This window comes from Nelumbo lutea, chromosome 2 (genome assembly GCF_056320005.1).
Source record: "Nelumbo lutea isolate HS-2025 chromosome 2, American lotus-T2T, whole genome shotgun sequence".
NCBI classification, from domain to species: Eukaryota; Viridiplantae; Streptophyta; class Magnoliopsida; order Proteales; family Nelumbonaceae; genus Nelumbo; species Nelumbo lutea.
This window is the reverse complement of record NC_142685.1, coordinates 69,190,884-69,212,527: the sequence shown is the minus strand read 5'-3', so window position 1 is coordinate 69,212,527 and position 21,644 is coordinate 69,190,884. Positions and strand designations below refer to the sequence as shown.

The 21,644-nt window shown below is 38.8% G+C and overlaps 1 protein-coding gene across 7 annotated transcripts; it reads right to left on the bottom strand.

The window, feature by feature from the left end:
• On the bottom strand, positions 1 to 20,956 carry LOC148871398 (ubiquitin carboxyl-terminal hydrolase). 7 transcript variants are annotated; one of them, XM_088969728.1, is made up of 5 exons: positions 20,651 to 20,956; positions 20,486 to 20,530; positions 14,211 to 14,490; positions 7,739 to 7,986; positions 1 to 615 (listed from the first exon to the last, which is right to left on the bottom strand). In XM_088969728.1, the coding sequence occupies exons 3-5, from the start codon at positions 14,452 to 14,454 to the stop codon at positions 268 to 270; spliced, it is 840 nt and encodes a 279-aa protein (XP_088825854.1). In that variant the 5' UTR covers positions 14,455 to 14,490; positions 20,486 to 20,530; positions 20,651 to 20,956; the 3' UTR covers positions 1 to 267. The 7 variants fall into 7 exon arrangements, with proteins under 7 accessions (XP_088825854.1, XP_088825859.1, XP_088825857.1 ...); XM_088969733.1 differs by having other exon boundaries at positions 14,211 to 14,402; positions 20,651 to 20,895; XM_088969731.1 differs by having other exon boundaries at positions 14,211 to 14,456; positions 20,651 to 20,858.
• Positions 20,957 to 21,644: the final 688 nt, after the last annotated feature.

The following is a 21,644-nucleotide window of genomic DNA, read 5'->3' as shown; positions in this document are numbered from 1 at the left end:
TTTCAGATCAAACAGCAAGAAAAAGTGCAACCTTTTTCTTTCTTTTTTTAATTTTTTTTTTCTTTTGTAGATGCAGGGATGGAGGTGAGGGGGGGTTACAGTAAGCAGTAAAAGGAGCAAATACATGCGGAACTAAATTAAAAACAGCTTCTGAAGTTGTAATTACCAGATGAATCAAGAACAGTGAAAAGAAGTCCCTATATTTCATCAGAGGCACTGAAGTCCCAGAGAAGCTCGGCTAAACAGAAAGGGGGAGAACAAAATTAATCAGTAATAGCGACCACCAGTGTTGTAAGCACGACCCCCAGGATAAGGACCCCTTGACTCAAATCCATGACCTCTGGCACCCCCAAGGAGTTGGGCCCGTTCTCTGTAGGAGTCGAATTGACCCATTCCATAGGACCCATGTGGTTCTCCAGCTGCAGCAACAGAGCCACCATACCCTTGTGGGTCACTTGGGCCCGTGTTGTTCTGATAGTGACTCATTCCTGCTTGCTGATACTGCTGCTGCCGTGCTTGTGATTCTCTACGAAGAAACTCATCTCTGCGACTGGCATGGCGGGCCCGAAGTGATGTCAATTTTTCCTGATATTGAGAATTTATCTCACTTATTCTCTGAAAAAACCAAACACCACAAAACATTAACAAAACTACACAAAAGTAGACAATTACACAACCATAAGCAAACGTTGAAAAGTTATGATAAGATCATGTACATAGATGATACCTTGATCTAAAATTGGACAAATAAATCTAAAACAGCAACAAATAAGAGAGCAATAGCAAGAGAAGAAATAGTAACTTAGTAAGGGAGCAAAAAGGTCCATCTGACACCCACTTGATTTTATTCAAATTAAAGTGTACAATCCTCAAATACCCCCTGCCTGCCCCACAAATAAAGAGTAAAATATACAGTAGCACAGGTAAAGAAATCAGCAGCTTTTGAGCCATCACAAAAATAAAGAAATAAAGAAATCAGCAACTAGAAATGAAGAAAATAAACAAAGAATAATTGGAAACGGGCAGAAAACTGAAATCTCAATGCTCCCTCCCCCCCCCCCTAAGTGCCTTGAGTCATCTCCAGCTTATTCTTCACAGAACTTTCTGCTAACTGTATGTTGGAAGTGAAATAAGGTAGACAAACTTCACCGGAAGTCACCCTTTCATAAATAAAATGTCAATTCACTTCTACACGCTTGGTCTTGACATGCGGGACAAGATTATAGGCTATATTTATTGTGGCCCTATTATTACAATATAACATCAATGGTTGCTCCATTCCATCCTTATTCCTAGTTCTCCAAACAGAAGATCTACAACAGCTCTAATATATACCCTGTGCTATAGCTCTATAAACACTAAACGTACAAGTTACGACCAGACTATTTTTTACTCATCCATGATATCATGTTGCCAGCAACAAGATTACAAAAATCTTGATAATGCCATAGAAAAGCTGTCAAGACCCGAAGCTTTAAATCTTTCCATTGCAAATACTTCTTCATGAACCTCTTCCACACTCAAACCACACTAAAATTCCTTTCTAAAAGGGCTACTTGGGTTTCAGGCGCTCTATTCCATTCCAAATCCTCCATAGGACCACATCAAGGTGTCTTTCTGCTAAGGTAGCAAAGATTGACTTAAAATGATCCACTAAGCTCTTAACAATTTCCTCCTCCCAAAGAGTGAAAGAACTTTGTGATGCTATCTCCCTCTAGGAGCCATTTACATCTCAATTTTTGCCTCAATGAATGAAATTTCTTCCTTCCTCAAAATTCCTTCGAATTCCACTTTTAGACTCCACCCTTCTGATCGAAATCCCTATAGCAATTCTTTCCATGATTCTTCTAATCTCCCAAATTCTTGTTTGTTCCATTCTTTGATCCTTTCTTTCAATCTCTTCAGTTTCTTGGTAAATCTCACCTTCTATTCCTTGCATTGATTTCACTCTCCTCCCACAACTTTTATTTGTTAAATGAACTTTGGGGTTTCCAAACACATATTTCCAAATCTAAAGGGTGTGGCGCCCCCAAACTTTTACTACTGCACGGCATAAGATGCATCCAGTAGTAAGTTTTTCCCACATATAGCCTCTAGAAAGCAACCAAGTACGTCTACTATAAAAATTTAAGCTGTTAGTTGGCACAGGAGACCTCCACATCGATGGAAGAGGGAGCTCCACTACACTACACTATACAACTGTGCCTAATACAATCTCTCCCTTCTCACACCCTGCTTAGCTAATGAATCAGCCGTACCATTAGCTAATCTTCTTACCCAGCAAAATCAAGAAGTTAGATCCCTTGGCAATTGTTTTATCTCCCTCATGTCATTCCTGTATTGCCATATTCTTTAAATTTCTTCTCAACTTACCACTATCTTTGAGTCCCCTTCCACCACAATGTTTCTCAAGGTTAGTTGCTTGAAAATTCTTAACCCTTGTAGGGTAGCCAATAATTCTAGTTTCACTGAGTCTCCTTGTCCCACTAGACCTGAATTTAGAGCCAAAATAGCCCTATTATGGTCTATAATCATTCCACCTATACCAGCCAAACCTGAATTCCTTAACCACAAATCAAAGTTAAAGCAGCTGGGCCTAGGTGGAGACCAGGGTGACTATGGCAGAGACCTAGATGTAGATGAGGATGCATGCAATCCATTGGCACACTCTAGAATTCCATCCATGGAGAAAGGGCCAAACATTTCCTTGGTCTTTGCCCAATGCAATATTTTAATTACAATGCTGTCAAGTGTCAAACACTTATTCCATTCCCTATGTTGTTTCCTTGAAGATTCTTGCATTTTCTACCTCCCATATTTTCACAGTACAGCCACCCTTGTGCATCACCATAATACCCTGCCTCTCTTCCAAGGCATGGTTGTAAAAAAGCTGAATTGTGCGAGATCTGGCAACTGAATTGAGAGGTACATACTTTTTTTTTTTTTTGAGAAGATAAGGTAAATTTATTAAAAAGAAAACAGAGTATACAAGACGTACACGAAAACAAAAAGAAAAAAAAAACAAGGGCAAAACAGATCCCACAAGCCACTCCAACAAAACAAACGAGTGGGCCTGAGAATGCAAGAACAAGACCTCCCACAAACAGCACCCCAACCTAGAGACCTCAGCTAACCTACCTACAGAGGCCCAAAAACATCCCCTGAACCATGACAAAGCAAAAACTCGCTAGCGGACACTAAATCCTTCTGCCTCTGCCTCTTCTACCTCTCCCTCTAGCACTACGAGTCCCACAGGAAGGAGGATCAGCAACCGGAAGGTCATAGCAATCTATCAGCAACTTGACTTTCTAACCCCGAATGGAAATGATGAAAAATCAGACATGTAGTCCGACCACGAGCTTTCTGACCCCACTTCTGTATCAGTCTCGAGAGAAGGATCAACCCTAGAGGGGTGAGTCTTCAACTCCTCAGAAAACTTATCTTTAAGCCAACCTCGGACGCTGGTTTCTTGGTCCCCTAGGATAGACACCCCAAGAAACTTCCCAAAGAACACCGTTTTTTCCACCTGCTCATCAATGCCCACCTGTGTCAGTACAACATCCTCTTCTTGAACTTCCGATAGGGGTTCACTCACCCGAGAGCCCCATCATTAAGGGGATCTCTTGTGGCCGGAGAGCTTGTGGAGATTGAAAACCTATCTAACAAATTGGTAAGCACGGATTTTGCAATGGTGTTGTTACTGGTCTGAACTTCACAACTGCTACCTCTACATGCAGTATCTTTGATAGCCTCAAATCTATGCCAAATGGAACTCAAAGGGACAAGCCCTTGAGAGCCCATCGGCAATTTGGGCTTTAGAGCAGCCCGAGGCAGGCCCAGCCCATGAGCATGATCATTGGGCAGCATAACAATCGTGATTGGGTTGACCCATAAAGGTCAGCCCAAGATCCAGGTCGCGAATCAAAATTTGAGGCTTCCCTGCTCACTGAACACACTCAAAAGACTTTTGAAAATTGAATCACCCCAGTCTTGAACTGAAACCTTTGTTGTTCTTGGATTCACTGGCACCCTTACCCCGATGCACCATATCTAATGAGATTCCATCCGGAGCCAGCAACAACAAAGGAATCCCGCCTCCTGTTTCTAATTGACTTGGGGCGCAAACCTCTGTTTTAGAAACTAAAGGCACTGGAACCAACAGTCTCCCTTCCCTTTTCCTCTGTACCAATACCCCGCGCTCGAACCCGCTACTTCTTTCTATTTCTCCTCATTTAATGGTGTTTCCGCTTGGGGAGAACCTCTAAAACCCTGCCCCTGAGGGAACACCCACCCTCACCCCCAACACTAGTCTCACATGTCGGAGCAGGGAATGACTTTCTCCCAGAGATGGACATAGTATATGGATGCGGGTTGGAATCCCAACTATTTTCCTCTTCTTCCATTGCTAACCACCTAATGGGTCTCCTCAGTTTCACTACTAACGACTCTGGCCCTTCCACAAAAACTTCCCCCAAATTTTCCAACGTTAAAGATTTTAGTATCTCGTGCGAGACTTCTGCCCATATCAGCAACCTCACTGCTTCAATGTCTGTCCAACGGAGGTTATCCTCTACCACACTGGCAAAGCCACCCACGGCGTTTCCGAGCTCCCTAAACATTTCCAAGCTCCAGGCATGGAGTGGGAGCCCAAAACCCATACTCGCCACCGTTGGGATCCCCACACAGTAGGGTTGTTCATAAGAAGGCCCAACCCGACCAAACCGACCAAACCGACCAACCTAGACCGACCCAACCCGAGTCAGTCGGGTTTTCATCAGCACCAGTCGGTTTCAGGTTGTACAAATTCATAAACCGATGGTTCGGGTCGGTTTCAGTTTTCTTGTGTGAAAACTGAAACCGACCCGAACCAAACCGACTTAGTTCCAACTTAACTAAAAATTGAAATATCTGAAAATATATATTCCAATATCTATATCTAAAAAATATATATTATGAAATATGTCATATATATATTTCCAGAAAATATATATTCCAATATATTTGTATGTATATTTTTGTTTATATATATATATACATACATACATACATACATATATATATATTTCTAAAATACATATTGCAGTTTTAAATATATTTCCAGAAAACTAGGTGGCCATGAGGGGCATGGATGAACTTAGAGCCGAAGACCCAACCCGACTCAAACCGACCAGGTCAGTTTTGCTTAACACTGGGTTGGTTTCGGTTTCCATCTCAGGTAACCCGACCAGGTCTGGTCAGTTGGAAAAACCTCAGTAAACCAACCCAACCCTACCCGTGAACAGCCCTACCACACAGCTTTTTCCTTCTCCAATCCCGGATCCCACCGAAAGAGTGTTAAGGCTCTTCCTCTGAGCCGGAACAATCTCTTTCCCACCAACCAGATAACCTCAAGTTCTGATTCTAGAACACGGCCACCTGCTAACTGCCTGAACTCCGGTTCTGTACTGCAGTTCCACAATCTCGAAACCTGAAGTTGCAAATCCTTCGACTAGAGAAATTCCTCTTCAATCTCCCCAACCAAACACCTCCTCAGCCAAAACTCCCTTTCCTTTACTCCAAGCTCGCCAACACAAACACGTCGACCCACTGGAGTTATCCGAACTGTCGCTTTGCCCAACTCTAAGAAGCCAAATAGAATGACTTTTGGATGCCTAGATCTGCAAATAGAATGACTGATGGTTTAGTCAAGCTAGAAATTAACAGAAAGGGATTTGTATTGGGAACCTATAAATTGATCAGTCACCCACTATGAGAGCTAGCCTCAGTTAGCCTTCTTACCAAAACAAATTGGAACCTATAAATCTGAACTAAGCAGTTCCAATTTGTATTGGTAAGAAGGCTAACTGAGGCTAGCTCTCATAGTGGGTGACTGATCTATATATCTAGTGGTCTATAAATCTATATTGTAATTTTCCGATACCATTAATAAAATTTTATCAGTCACTGATGAAAAAGAATAACTCAGAGTAAAATCTGGAGCTTGAAAGTGGAAAAGAGGTTTATGGTGAACTTGCAAGGTTTGATGTTGGATATGGTTATTGTCTTAACATTAGCAGCAACATCATAGGGATGTTCCTTCATCTGAAACTGATTAGGTAGTACAAGCCCAGATTGATGTCATTTTATCTGATCTTCATTGTGATAGCTGCTGCAAAAGCATATCTACAATATTAGATTTATTATATTACTTAGCTATTAGATATTTCAAAGAGCGTCGAGGATGCATTTTTGTTCATGGCAGCATTCTTGGGGGAAACCTTCTAATCAGACTTATTGTGAAGCTGCATCTACTGTTAAGATGGTTGGTGTAGCTGGCATTTTAGAGGAGAAAGGGGTTTTGACCATTCAAGAATGTGAGCATAGGTTTGCAGATACAAGCACAACATAAATTTCTCTGGTGACTTCCTGATTTGTATTCTTCTTTTTTCTTTTTTTTTTTTTTGGATAGGCTTGTATCCTTCTTTTTTCTTTTAATAATATGCTTATTTTACAACCCAAAAAACAGTGATGTGGGTGACTGGGTTAGGGGTAAGTTTTTAGATTGATATTGCAAGGTTGGGTCTGCATTCTAGCAGATGTAGGATTGGGAACCAAAGTTCTCAAGACAGGTTCTAACAGTTTCAGTTTTTTTCAAAATCAACAAATAATGTATTTTTTTTCAAAATCAACCAACAATGCAACAATGAATACTAATAAAAAAATCAACTAACAATGAATCTGTGATGATTAGTCTAGTTACTATTTACTACTTAAAAAGGTAAAGGGTTCCAAGAATCAGTGTTTGCTCCACATTACCAAAGTGTTCTCTAGAATGAAAAGTGACCATTCTGGGCTAGTGCTTGTAAAAAGTTTAAAAAGTCTACGAAAGGAAGGTCTGAAGGACAACCTTCACATTACTAGTCATACATCTGTGCAGCCAAACGTTGCCCAAGAAGATTTTTCTACTGATTTGTCTTCAGTTGGCAGTATAGAATTTTTTTCTTCATGGACATGTTTTACTGGAAGAAAAAGGCATAAATAATTTGGAGTATAATTCCATTTGCTATTTTTTGGGCAATTTGGAAGGAAAGATAAACATATTTTTAATGGGAAATTGGCAAACCAATAATCTTCTAGAAGGATTATGACTCACTAGCTCTGTGATAATGGAGTGTTTGTTACTTGTTAGGGGCCATTTGATAACAGCTAAAGAAGCTGAACTGAAAAGTCTATTGCTTTGTCTTTCATAAGTTTTTTTTTTTTATCAGTGAGGTAGTGTGCTCCTTAATGGCTGAAAATGAAGTCTGGTAGGTCACTATACCCTTGAAATTTTATTTATTTAATTATTTTAACAACCAAAAGACAAAGCAACAAGTCTTTCGGCAACTTCATCTGTTATCAAGTTGACCCCTTAATCTACTTTGGATACTGTATATGATGATGTTTAGCTGTTGTTTATGAAATGTTTTGTTATGAAAGTTGTGGAATGTGTTGTTTTTTTGGGGTTTTTAATACATTTACATTTTTTTAATCTTTTGAAGGGCTACACAACAGGGGTAGCCCATCCCCCAACCCAGGTGCAGGCGGTATTCAATCCCAAGTCTCCACTAAAACCAGCAGGAGACCTTACCGACCAGCTGGTTGGCACCTTGCTTAATACATTTACATTTTACTATCAAGAAAATAAATATAATAGATATTTACAAACTTTTCCCCTGAGATTCCATGTTGCTAGAGGGAATTACCCCAATAAACTCACCTCTCTATGCCTTGCATTTTCTACATCTTCTGCATCATTTTGTTCCTTGGTTAACTTCATGATTTCATCGTTGAATTTCTGTTCAAGTGCCTCAAATGTTTGTGGTAAAGGGTTGTCTTCATACCCAACTTCCATATCTTGCTCAAGGAGCTGGCCTCTGGAGTCTATGTTAGCTTGTTTCTCTAAACCCAGTTTTGGGTCTGACCTCTGGCCCTGGTAGAAAGATCTAGATGCATCACCCCCTTGACCTACATTTCAAAACATGTTTCAAATTGCATCTCAAGATTCTCAACCTTATCATACATTAAAATAACATCTCAAGATTCTCAAACACACATTTAGCAAGCAAAACAGCATAATTTGCTCAGGGCAAGGTATCTGTTGCTCAAAACTTGGAAAGTCAGGACCCAACATTAACAGCACCCATCAAGCTAAGGCACATCAAGAAAACCTTCTTATGCTACCTCATTTCTAATCAATGTAAAACATATCCTGAAAGGTCAAGCACTAAAGACATTATTCATGATGGAATTTCATTGCTTGCACTGGTTGAATTTTAAAATGTTCTTCCATCAAAAAATAGAAAGAAGATGCTGATAAATCAGTTTCTGCTTGAAAATTTAGTTTGATTAATGTTTGCATATTTCTCACAGGACAGATCATCCGCTAGGTTGGTACTTGGGAGAACCTTTAATTACTACTATAAATTAGATAAAGCCCACCAACTTATTTTTCCTAAATTATAGTGGGACTTGCAAAATTGTAAACAAAGTCATCAGACTCTCTTTTCCTAAATAGTATAAAGTCAACTAGAAAGACAGAGAACATAATTAATGATAAAGTCATTGTCAAAGTCACTTTGCAAATTTACCAGCATACTTGTATTTTTAACCTGAAAAGTAACTAAAATAATTGAACAAATTATTAGACTTTCTAATGGGAACTAGAGGATGTTATGATGGATCACCTTGTAATAGAGTTGTCAATGGGTTGGGTCTTGTTTGGGACAAGGTGGACCAGTCCCAGACTGATTAATAAACAGTTCATTAAAATAGACCCAGATCCAACCAATAATTAATCAGGATAATCGGGTCTGGCCCGAGTAGACCCAATTACACTTGACAGCTATAATTACCTATGATAATAACAACTGGGAACTTCATATTTGAAAATATAACCTTAGTAAAAATGATAGTAAATAGTAAAATGTTCAGATACTGATAAAATAAGTGTTCTTAACCAAAATCATCTTACATACTGGCCATGAGATTTACCCTTTTACACAAAATATAACAAAAATTACAAGAAAACCAGTAGATCTTTATATGTTTGGGTCTTACTCAGTTCAGAACATCAAGAACTGGACCCAACCCAATTAATTATAGGGACACAAACCACAGAACCAGAACCGACATAATCAGTTTGTCCGGTTCAGTTCTACTGTGTAGACCTAACAACTAACAGCTTTTTTTTTAGCCCCAAAATTTACTCCCGGTGGAGGGGTGGCCACCGAAACTTTATTGATATGTAGAAAACCTTGAAGGGGGGGACGTGAAGCCTTGCCCCTCGCTCTATACAAAGGAAGCCTGGCTCATATAAACATAAAGGGTGTGTGTAAGAGAATGATGGATGGGTGCTAGGTGATAGGGCAAATGAGGACAATAGCATTACAAGATGGTTTGCATAGTTTCCAAGGTGTCTAGGCGATTCTGGGCGACACTGGGGTGCCTAGTTGCCTAGGAAATAAAAATTTTATAATATAAAAACTAATTTTTGGCTAGTTCCATAGTTTTATATACCATTCACCATGTATAGTAATTGTAAAAATAGCAATTCTCTTTATTAAGGACATTAAAGTTTCTCTAAAAATGTGGCAAATCATCACATCTAAAAGATAAAAATCTTTTACATATGTTAATTTCATTATTTTCAAAAATAAGACTACTATAAAAAGGATTTAATAGAGAAATTTCATATCAATTAGCAGCTAAAGAAGGTTATTAACTTTATATGATAAATACTCAAGATGAAAAGAAAAATAGAAAAAACACAGGATGGAGTTTCTGTTTTATTTAACTATAGAGAGAGAGAGAGAATAGAAAAAAAAAATCAGAATCTCAATTCTATTCTTTCTTTCCTCTTTCTTTCTTTTTCTCTCAAAACCCTTTGACCTTTTAAATTTCAATAGTGAAACATAAAAACAAAGTATAGTTGAAATATATCATATAATAAAATGTATTAATACATACATTAATAAGATACAGCAATATCAATGATATTATAAAAGGCACCCGCCTTGTCATTTTTGTCTCCTAGGCAGGCACCTAGTTGCTAAAAGTCAAGGCATTTGGGTGAGGCGCCCAGCTAAGGGCACCTAGTCGCCGACGCCTTGACAACTATGATGGTTTGGACTCTAGCCCTTCTGGAAGGCAACACTTAGATGCTTGTAAAAATTCAGTGAGACAATCTACCCTCTATTTCTCATATGCATCAGGTATGACCCTGTTGTAGGGCAGGAATAAATAATTGGGAAGAGGGGCCCTTGTGTGTTCAGTTCCATAGACTTTATTCTAGTTTTTTTTTTTATCAGCAAGAAATTTATTGTATGAATTAATTATAAGATAACAGTAGTCTGATGACCATCAAGTCATCCCAAGTAATGTTTGCTAGGTTACATAGAAGCCCAAAACAATTGTTGTTTCTCCACTCCTTGTTTAGCAAGGAATCAGGTAGCCCATTTGCATTCTTTCTTACCCACTGGAAATAAGCATTTAGTTCTTTTGCAATCCCTTCAACTTCCCTGTAATCTTGAGAATCCAAGGGACATGTTTGTTACATCTCGCCCAAGAAATAACTACTTTTTAATCCCCTTCCACCTCCATCTGTCTGAAACCAGTTGTTTTGCCAACCAGAGACCATGTATTAGAGCCAACAATTCAGCCTTCATAGAAATAGCAGCTCCAATTGGTCTTAAATAAATGGCTAATATCTTGCCCTTCGAATTTCTGATTGCTCTACCTATTACTGCCATACCTGGGTTGCCTAAGGAGCTTCCATCAAAGTTCAACTTTACTTTGCTGCCTTGTGGGGATTTCCACTCCATTCTTACTCTTTCTTTTTCTCTAGAGGACTGTGCTACCTCCTTCCATGCCCTTAGGATATCATTAATTGTGAAGTTCTGAAAGCACTCCAAGGTTTTAATCCAAAATGCAACCTTCATTTTTATGGCTTCTATTACTTCCTCCACAATTCTACTCTTTCCATTGAATATTCTGTTGTTCCTCTCTTCCCAAACCACCCAAACAGCTGCTGCCTTAGTTGCTTCCACATTAATCTCCCTGTTTTCTTTAGTTGTGTCAGGAAACTTGGGTTGAAAATGTCCACCACCACTTGAGCAAGGTCCCACATGTAGCCAAAAAAGAGAGCAGAAAGACTCCCAAATATGAGAAACAAAGGAACAGGAGATTAATAAATGGGATAGGGATTCTCCATTATCCCTACAAAAAAGCACATATGAGGAGAAAGGCAACGAGAGGGCCTTTTCTGCAACATATCACAAGTATTAAACTTTCCAAGGAAGATTTCCCAGTAGAAGGCTTGAATTTCTGGTGGGATAGGCTTACTCCAAATTTCTTTTACCAGGAAATCCAGCCCTTAGGAACTAGGTAGGGATAAAAGTTTGAAAAAAGATGAACACGTGAAGAGTCCATCAGGGGAGCCAATCCAAATTCTAGAGTCTTCTAAGGTTGGTTCCAGAGAAGTTGTCTCCAACAAGTCAAGTAGGTTAATCGGTGCAGTGTGTTCACTCTCCCTAAGGCCTCTTCTAAAACCAAGGTTCCAATTAAGACCTGAAAGACAGGAAGTTCCCAATCTGGACACCAATTTTCCCTTGAGATTAGAGTGGGCAAAGAGTTCAGGAAATTGATCTTTTAAAGGTGTTACACCTATCCAAAGTCTTCCCAAAAATGTATGTTTTCACCCCTGCCCACATCATAACAGAGAGCTAATGAATGAAGGGTACCGGTATACCTCATGAATTGCTTTCCAGGGAGAAGCTGAAGTTGAGTGATTATTAAGTTTTCCATCCCAGCCACTACCCTCCAGACCATGAATGTTTACAATTACTTTGTGCCACAACCTGTCTCTTTTGAACGGAAATCTCCACAGCCACTTTCCCAACAAAGTAGTGTTTCTGAGGACAATATTTCCTAATCCTAGGCCCCCTTTCTCCTTTGGTTTGAAAACCTGTTCCCAGTCAACTGAATGATCTTTCTTTCCTCTCCTGGTTCCTACAAGGAATTCCTCATATATTTCTTTAGTTGATTTGCAATCCTGGTTGGGATACGGAAGGTGGACAGCAAGTATATAGGTAGACTTGCTAAAGTAGCTCTAATCAAGGTGGACAGCAAGTATATAGGTAGATTTGCTAAAGTAGCTCTAATCAAGGTAATTCTTCCTCCTAGAGAGAGATAATTTCTTTTCCATGGGTCTTGCTTCTTAGCAAACCTCTCTACCACTGGCTTCCAAAAACTATCAGGTCTCAAATTTCCCCCAAGGGTAGTCATAGTCCTGGATAGGTTATAAGCCAATTCCTAACTTCAGAACCCAGCACCTCCACAAAGCTTAGAAGTTCCCCTTCCTCCAAGTTGATTCCGACAATTCCACTTTTATTCCAATTTATTCTCAATTTTGAGATTTCCACAAAGTTGACAATCAATGATTCCAGATTTCTTACCATGTCTAGGTCAATATCCTGACAAAACAAATGTCATCAGAAAACTAAAGATGGGAGACAATTACTTGATTTCTGCCAATCCTCCAACCCCTAAACAGTCACTGTGCATCTGCCTCCACAATCATTCTACTCAAGACCTGGTAGGGTGAAGAGGACGGGGGATGAAGGGTCCCCTTGTCTTATACCTCTCTTAGCCAGAAAAAAGTCTTTTGCTACCCCATTAATAAGAATTGAGTAGTGCCTAAGCTGACACAACCTTTTTAACCATAGCCTCCATCGAGCTCCAAACCCAAAATTTTCTAGGACTACTAATAGAAACCTCCAATCTACTAGGTCATAGACTTTTTCTAGATCCACTTTATACACTAAATCCTTCTTCTTGCCCTTTCTTCTCTCAACAACACATTCATTCGCCACTAGGATTTGGTCTACCATCTGCCTACCTTCCAAAAAGCCCCTTGGAATGGAAAAATCACTTATGGTAGAACCTGCTTGATCCTTTTAGACAAAACCTTTGCAATGATCTTATAGATACTTCCAATCAGACTAAGAGGTCTAAAATCCCTTTGAGAAAATGCATCTTTCTTCTTCAGTACCAATGAAAAGAAAGTTGCATTTGCTCCAAAGGGGATCTCCCCCTTTAAGAAGAATTCATCAAAGACCTCCAAGATCTCAAACTTTAGGAATTCCCAAAATTCTTGGTAAAAAGCCATATAGAAACCATGCGGACTGCTTTGGACCTATCAATAGAGAAGATCGCTTCCTTGATTTCTTCCACTAAAAAAAAAACCTTCTTTCCAATAACTAGTACTGTTCCTCAAAGATTTTGTTCCATTCCAACCCTGGCAAGATTGACCTAAGCCCAGTTAATTCTAAGAAAAGAGATTTAAAATAATTCACAACTAGACTTTATTCTATTTCCAAATATGAAATTAGCCTATTTTTTATTTGATTCCTTCTCACCGTCGAGCATCAATTGGGATTTTGATTTTAGGAGAGGCTTTAAAGACCATGAGAATAATGAGGTGGTAGATTTTTTTTATATCCCTAAGGATGTAATTACTTAAAGAATTGGATAATAGAATTTGGATTATCAACTCAATTGACTCACTTTTTACTTTTGCCTCTTTTTTCGAACTCAACAAGCCTACCCATTCCATACACCTTTTCCAAGTTAATGCTCTCTAGGATGGTCCACTACCCCTAAAATCAAAGCATTCTGTTAGGAAGCCTCTTTGAAGATGACCAACACTAGTCAGATACTCCAGTGAAAATGAACCACATAGTACCCCCCCCCTCTCATGTGTGTCCATTGCCAAGAGAGTGGTGAGAATGACAAAGACTTTTTTTCCTTTGCTGCCCCTTATCATAACCTTTAATGCACTAGCATTGCAATGCTTCGGGATGTTTGGCATCAAAGGAATTCAAGAATTATATATTATTAACTTTACCACAGAAAGAATGGCAAATTGCATGCTAAGAAAAAAAGGAATTTAGAAGGGATTTTAATGGATGCCATCATGAGAAGGTGGTTCTTACTTCTTAGTTGCTAGTTGTGCTCCTGCACAAATGAAATTAAGCCCAATGCATTCAAAAAATAAGAAATTGACACTGAAACAATTAAATTTATAAGAACTAATGTATATGCGAATTAACCTAACAATTTACTATGCTTGCAGTAGAAATGAACCACATGTTGAAGGGAAATTTCAAAAGAGCCCATGTACTGCAAATTACCTTCATTGTATAGATGTGATGACATTGGATCGGATGCTTTTGGGCCATCTCTATCCCATTGCCATTGCCCCCCAGCTTTTGAAGACATATACGGATGCTCTTCTTCTTTGGGTAAAGCATCTGGCCGTCCAGGAAAATGATTCATTGCAGGGTTATGTTGCATTCTTTGTGCAGACATCTGCTGCATCTGTGCTGCAGCATATGAATTGACACCAGAATCAGCATATTGTCCTTGTCGTCTCATATCTGTTGCTTCACCAGAGGAAATTGATCATTCAACCTAACACAACAATCAGAAAATTAAAACCTCAGGCACTTGTAAAAAAGAAAGAAAGAAACGTATCCACAATTTTTCCCATATTTATTTCTTGATATACCAAAAAGGGGGTTGGGAGTTGTCATGGAAATCAAATCCTGAGACCACAAGACCAGTGCTCGAAATATTGCATGGATAACCATGGAACAGCATTTCAAGCAAATATGATCAGGTGATGATCCAATGGCATATCAAATATTCAGGTTTTAATGTGAGCGATGCACAATTTTTTAATAATTAGAAAAATAGGTTGCAAGGCTCTCAAATTTGACAAACTTGTAAGGAGAGAGAGAGAGAGAGAGAGAGAGAGAGAGATTCTAAACTTGACATTCAACCAAACCTATACAAATAGGCATACAATCAAAATAAACTTGACATTCAACCCTCCAACTCAAAAAGACAAACTAGTTACCCAACTTGGCAAAAAATACACCAAATCCCCAACAAATGACAGAATCCCAAACAACATATGAACACTAGATTCCAACTTATTACTGCTCAAAAACTTTGTTCGATTACTCAGCTTCTCCAGTAGCTTTAACAGTAACATCTTTACTTCTCTTACAAGCTTTCTTTATGTTCTTTACCTTATAGGCCCAACCCCAAATAAATCCCCTTTCAATCTGACGAAAACTTTCAAAACCCAAACTTTCTGTTGGTTTTCTGACTTCTGAAATGCCTTACTGCATTTAGAATCTTCTCAAGAACCACCAAAAAACTGGGTAGCATGCATATCAACTACCAATACTCTTTTTCTTAATTTATCAACCTGATAATTCTCAAACAGGCTAACAAGAATGCCTTCTATCACCCCGAACACTCAAAACCCCACAAACCCTGTGTATTTTAGTGTCTCAGACCCTTTGGATACAGATATGATGCACCCAATCTGGGTGTATCATATCACTATTTTGATGCATTCTGTAAATATATTTTGTCACATACCAGATAATTTTTTTATCAGCAACACAAATGATTTATTAGATTAAAAGAACATGTACAACAAGAAGTTGCGGGTAGACGAGAAGTCCACAGAAAGCCCACTAATTACAACACGGATAAAATTCCCATCTTCCCAACTCTAAGACTCTTTATTTCCTCTAGCGTCTAGTCCTCAACCCACCTTCATCTGTTTTTCTCTTTTGCTTTCTGAACTTTCGTTCTAATTTCAATTTTCAACTAATGTACAGAACTTCTGCTAGGGGGCAACAATGGGTTGGACCAGTCTGGGCTCAAATTAGGCTTGGCACCTATGACAAGAGATGTAATCAGGGCCAAACCAATCAGGGCAAGGATTTAGGCCTATGACATTAAAATTAGGGGTGAGCATAGTTCGGTTAAAACCAAAAAACCAAACTGAAATTTCGGTTTCAGTTAGTTCGGGTTTCAGTTCAGTTCGGTTTTTTATAAGTCAGCTCTCGGCTTCGATTATGAGTTTTAGAAGTTCAGTTAACTGGAAAAAAAAAAAAAACTTTTATATGTATTGAAGTGCGTCGTAAGTGTTAAGTGTACTGTGTAATGTGTATACGTAATATTTGTAATATTTAATGGTATTTAATAGCATATTAGGAAATGGAAAACTTTGCCCCAAACCCCCAAATTGACAAATCACACAATCATGAAATGACCAAAGACACAAAACAAAAAGTCTAAAAGTAGGGCTGTCAATGGATCAGATCAAACCTGATGAACCCAAACCGATTGGACCGGTTCTTGTTCCATAATTTGCCCCGATGAGTCGGTTACGGGTCTTTAAAAAAAATCCTGATTACTGTCAGGTCGGAACCGGGTCCACCTTGTCCCGAACTGACTTGGACCCTTACCCTATATATAATATATATACACACACTATTAAATAGATATATGATTTATGTTATGCCATATTTAAATAAGATAGGGCTAAAGGTGTCATTTCGGTGGGGTTTTGAGACCAAAATGCTGCCCCCCTAACAAGCTAACCCTTTTTTGTTTTTGTCTTTCTGAAGAATTCTTCTTTCACAATTTCAGTTAGTCACTCTCTCTAAGACTGAATCTCTTCTCAGTTCTCTCACTCGAAAATCAAAACTTGAAGAACATCGATCGGAGGCTGCCAACTGGTCCGTCTCAGTGGTCTCACCGTCTGGAGAGGAGAGTGGAGGCTGCCCTGTCGGCTGGAAGCACATCGTCTCACCGTCTGGTTTGTCCATCCGGCGACCGTCCACCCATCCATCCATCAACAGTAACTCAGTAAGTAGTAAATCCCACTCCCTTTGTTACCCAATGATCAATGACAAACTAAAAGTCTGAAATGTTGACTTTTTATTGTGAAATCTTTGGTCTTCCACCATTTAAATATTTTGATTTTTTTTGTTAAAATGTTGATTAATTTTTTGAGTGTCAAAAAAACTGAAATGTTGCATGTTGGATTTTTAATGGGTGTTCATCTTGTTTATGGAGATATTATGAATATTGCATTCTTTATAAACTTTTCTGATATGGGAAAGAAGGCATAAGACTGTGAACACCATGAAAAAAGAGAACAGAAATTGGAAAAGAAACAAGAAAAAAAAAATCACTTCTATGACTAGGTGTGAGCAGGAACCATTAGCCTCCTAGTTCCCGACTGATCTGAACTTATTCTACTTTTAGTACATGCGTCACACAAGGCCTGGGTCTACATCTTGAATTACAAATTTTAAGAATCAGGTACTGATACAAATACAAAAGCAAGGAAGGAATTCATAATCAAGTCCATCGGGTTTGACCCAATTGTCCCAAGGGTCTAGGTTGGTTCTGGGTCCGTGGGTTATCTTATCGGTTCCGGGACTGGTTCTACCTGGTTCCGACCCAGAATTGACCCGTTGACAGCCCTATCTAAAAGACTAAAAGCAGTAAAAGTCTAAAGCCCTAATAGTTGACAAGTTAACCACAACCAAACCTGTTGAAGCTCAAAGGACAACAGGTGTTTACAGACATCTCTGGCGAACTGAACCTTCTTCTACAGCAAACAACACTTTTTTCAGGTAATATCCTTTTCATTCATTCTTTTTTCCTTTTTCGTTTTTACTTTCCCTCTATATTTTGCTGCTTGTTGGCCATCAGTTTGCTCTGTTCTAGTCTTAATTTTGTATGTATTCAATTCTTCAGGCCTTTGAGATTCAAGTCTATTTGAACCGTAGTTGCTTAATCTTCTTCTTATAAAAAAAGTAAAAAAAAAAAAAGAACTGAATATCAGGCCTCCATTATTTCGGTTTTAACCAAAATAACTGGAAAAAATCTGTTCAACTTGTTTGGTTTTCTAGAAGTTCAGTTTCGGTTTGGTTTTTAAGTTCAGAAAATCGGTTATTAAAATTTCAGAATGGTCACCTCTGATTAAAAATATATGGCCACCCAAAACTCATGGTTGTCTAACCTTAAATAAATGAATAAAAAGGCTTGATTCTCACAATAAGTCGACGTGGTAGTCCAAAGACTCCAAACCCAACACTAAGCCTACAAACTCGAGCCCAACTCACACAACAGTTCAGGTTGAATTGGGCCAGGCATAAGTTTGGCCCACCAATGTTGCATCTCTTCGTGTGCCCCATTCTATTAATTATAGGGATCCTAAATGGGCAACAGCAAAATACAAGCCAATACAAATAGCACTAAAGGCCTAATAACACAATCAGCGCAATTCTCAAAAATATAATAAAATATTTAGGGTTATAATAATCAATGCAACATTCCATCCAGCCATTAAGGAGCTCAAAACCTACTCAATGACTTATCCATTTAAAGGCAATGTGTTAAGTCATTCAGTTCAGCCAGTTCAATTTTATCAAACAGCCCCTAAGGCGGCCCTAGGGGTAACCCATTAGGACACTCAATTAAGGATTACTCATAAAATAACTTTGCGCCCGTTTGGGATGGCTAATCTGAACATTCAGCTAAGCTCGTTCAGCTACTTTGAGGCACTCCAAATAAGCTTTCTAAGAGATTGAAGCGCACAGCCCAAAAATGACTAACTGACAGCTGATTTGGGCTCTCCGAATTTTTTCACCAAACATAGTTGAGCCCACCTTGGAAAGACAGAAGCCACTACGCTTTAGCCCTCCCAAACAAGCACTTTAACAACACTCTCATGCCACACAAGAAAGGAGAACTATTCACCCTTGAAAAAAATGATAAGTAACATAGATTTCATTAATCCAATGGCAAATAAAGGGAGTACAATTGCTGGAATAAAGTCCAGTCACCCAAAATGATTCCACCCAACCCAATTACAAATCAACTCAAAACAATTGTTCCTTATTTGCCCCTTGCTTGGCCAAGTAATCTGCCATTCCATTTGTTGTTCTCCTTATCCAAACAAAGGCTGCCCCCACCACCTTGGCTAAAGATTCGATTTCCCTGATTGTATGTTTATACTCCCACTCTTGAAATATTGTTACTTAACCAAGACCACCTTGGAATCCACCTCCACCTCCAATAGTTGGATTCCAAGTTTCTTGGCTATCCAAGAATTGGGATGAATTTTTACCCTTGGAAAATTAGGATGAAGGAAAAATAACGTGATTGCATCTTCAATTTTTTAAAATTCTAAAATCTCTCTAAAATGACTCTTTAAACTATGACCCTTTATGCCAATTAATCCTATTCCTATCCCCCCAAAAACTAGAAAAAAGATTTGAAAGAAAAAATCTTGTTCTTGAGAATGAGAAGCATACTTGTATGAAGAAACTTATTGCAATAATTGCAACTGGCTCAAGAACATTAAGAAACTAGTTTTCTTTATTTATTTCATGCCTGTGTCAAGTATATGACAGTCTGTTCCTCTAGAAAACATCCTGTCCTCAAGAATGAGGCTCCACCTCAAACACAATCCCTGTCTAATTACACTCTTCTAATTTATACACCTTTATCAGCATCAAAAACAGCCTTTATGGAATTCTCTTTATTGGTACACAATGAGGATCAGTACACAACTTGGTTGGGGCAGCTGGGCAGGGCTTGGAGTCTTGCCCACCAAAAGTGATTGACTGTAGATTCTAGACAGCCCTTCTCACCATGACATGGTAGTCCAACATTTTACGATGATTGCACCATTCAGCATTAAAAAACATAGCACAATTTTTACTATTACAATTTATTCAATTTCACCTTCATTATCCTCATGTGAAGATTCATCCTCCAAGCTTCTGAAGCTCTTGTAAAATGGCTCGAAGTGGTTGAGATTGTTGCCTGAGAGGTTGGTACTGTTTCCCATGGCTTTCTAACACAAGGCTGACACTTTCTTTTACCTTTTCCGATAGATCCTTTGTCTCTTATTACAGCTAATGGATTGTAGCCTTGTAGGCTTTAATACCATCTGTTAAGTGTCTTTCCAAATAAACAGAAAAGGGCAAAAAAGTTTAAAAAAAAAAAAGATGAAGAAAAAGAAAGGGAGATTATTGGGATAAGACCCCTGCACTTCGAGGGTGTTTGGCCTCCTCGAAAACTCTTCTTGTCTTGATATATCACTCGACTATCCCACAGAACCCACTAACACGTAATACCCCCACTGTTCCTGTCTTACCAACAACGACCACCTTAAAGCTAACCTAACGAACTCGATAACAAAGCACACAACACTAGTCTGGAATGCAATGGGGAAAAGGAAGTTCGGAGAAAAAGAGTTGATAAAACAAGGAGGAGAACTCGTGAAGTGTGAAATAACAAAATATGAAAGCGAAATCAATTTGTGTAGCCAGCTCAGATTACTATAAAACTAAATTAATACAGTTTTGAATTCAGAAATAACGGAGAAATCCAAGGAAAATGCACCAAACCAACATTAAAAAAACGCATTTCAAGAGAAATTCAATGCTAGCAAAGAACTCAGTAACAGGAGACTACAAATCTGCTTCACTAGCTCAATTCATAAAAAATGAAAACATAACCAAAGAACCGCAAAATTAAAAGAAAGAAAGAATAACCAAATGGCTGGAAAGAATAATACCCTTCCCCCCTCTCTCTCACTCTCTGAAATCTGAATACGTCGAACCTACAAAAAAAAAAAAAATCGAACGGTCCAAGCCCATTATAAGAGGTCAGATCTGGGGAAGTTAATATGCTATAATCAAAGCTAACAATTTATATGTGAGTTAGGGTTTTGGTCTCATACTGAACTGACGCCTATGGCTTGCTCTCTCTTCCTCCTCTTCGTTTCAGGCAGCACTGCAGCAATGTCGGAATCCGGTAGTTCGATCAGCCAACGAAGAAATGTCGGGGTTCGATGTTACCATGGCTACCGAGACCGAGTTTGGAGTCCGGACTCATAAGCAGCAAGGACGGAGGGAACAAAGGAACAGAGAGTTCGAACGATTTGGGATATAAGAAGGATCTCCAACCAAGTACTGTATCTTATGCGGGGCCATTTTACAATTTTGTTCTTCTAAAATAAAAATTTTCCAAAAATCCAAAGCGCGCTTTGGCCTGTGACAAGGGTAGTCAATTAAATATGTAAAACGGGTCTTCCAGTGGGACCATTTTCAAGTAGGGGTGTTGGTGGGTCGGATTGGATTTGATATCCCATTGGGTTTGGGTGGGGTGACTTATGTAGAATGCAAAATTTTACATTTTTATTATTTTATATCAATATATACTTCTATTTGTTCCAAACTGATCCTTGAGGTCTAAATGAGAACTCTGGCGTTTGATAGAGGTTTTAATATACCTTGTAAATCGGTGTAAAAGTGCATTGTTGTTAGTGGACCTTCTTCTCCTCCGCTATCGAACAAGCTTCTCTACGTTGGCATACTCCATGATTTAGGTCGTTCAATGCTAGAATTATCGCACCAGTTGAGAATAATCAATTTGATGGCAATGTTGGGAATTAAAATAGAGAAATCAGGTTTAGAGCCGGTGGAGAGGATTGGTGTAAAACACAATTTCTTACAAACATGAACACAATTTCTGCTCGAATGTTTGGCCGGAAGCAACAATTGCATTACCAAGACCCATAAATTGGACATAGAAAAAAGGGTTCGACTATGATATGGAAAAGATATGATATCTGAAAAACTTCTGACCAGTCAATTTGTTGAGGGCCCGGGAATAGGATCTCGTCATGGGTCGGCCCACGGGGAAAACCTCCTGTTTTCCCTTATTCCTTCCTG

Excerpts from the sequence above, each read along its gene's own strand:
- LOC148871398 (XM_088969728.1), bottom strand. The coding sequence starts at position 14,454 with ATGAGACGACAAGGACAATATGCTGATTCTGGTGTCAATTCATATGCT. Across the intron at positions 7,987-14,210 it reads ATCACATCTATACAATGAAG|GTCAAGGGGGTGATGCATCT; the intron begins GTAATTTGCAGT and ends TTTGAAATGTAG. Across the intron at positions 616-7,738 it reads AAAATGCAAGGCATAGAGAG|AGAATAAGTGAGATAAATTC; the intron begins GTGAGTTTATTG and ends TGGTTTTTTCAG.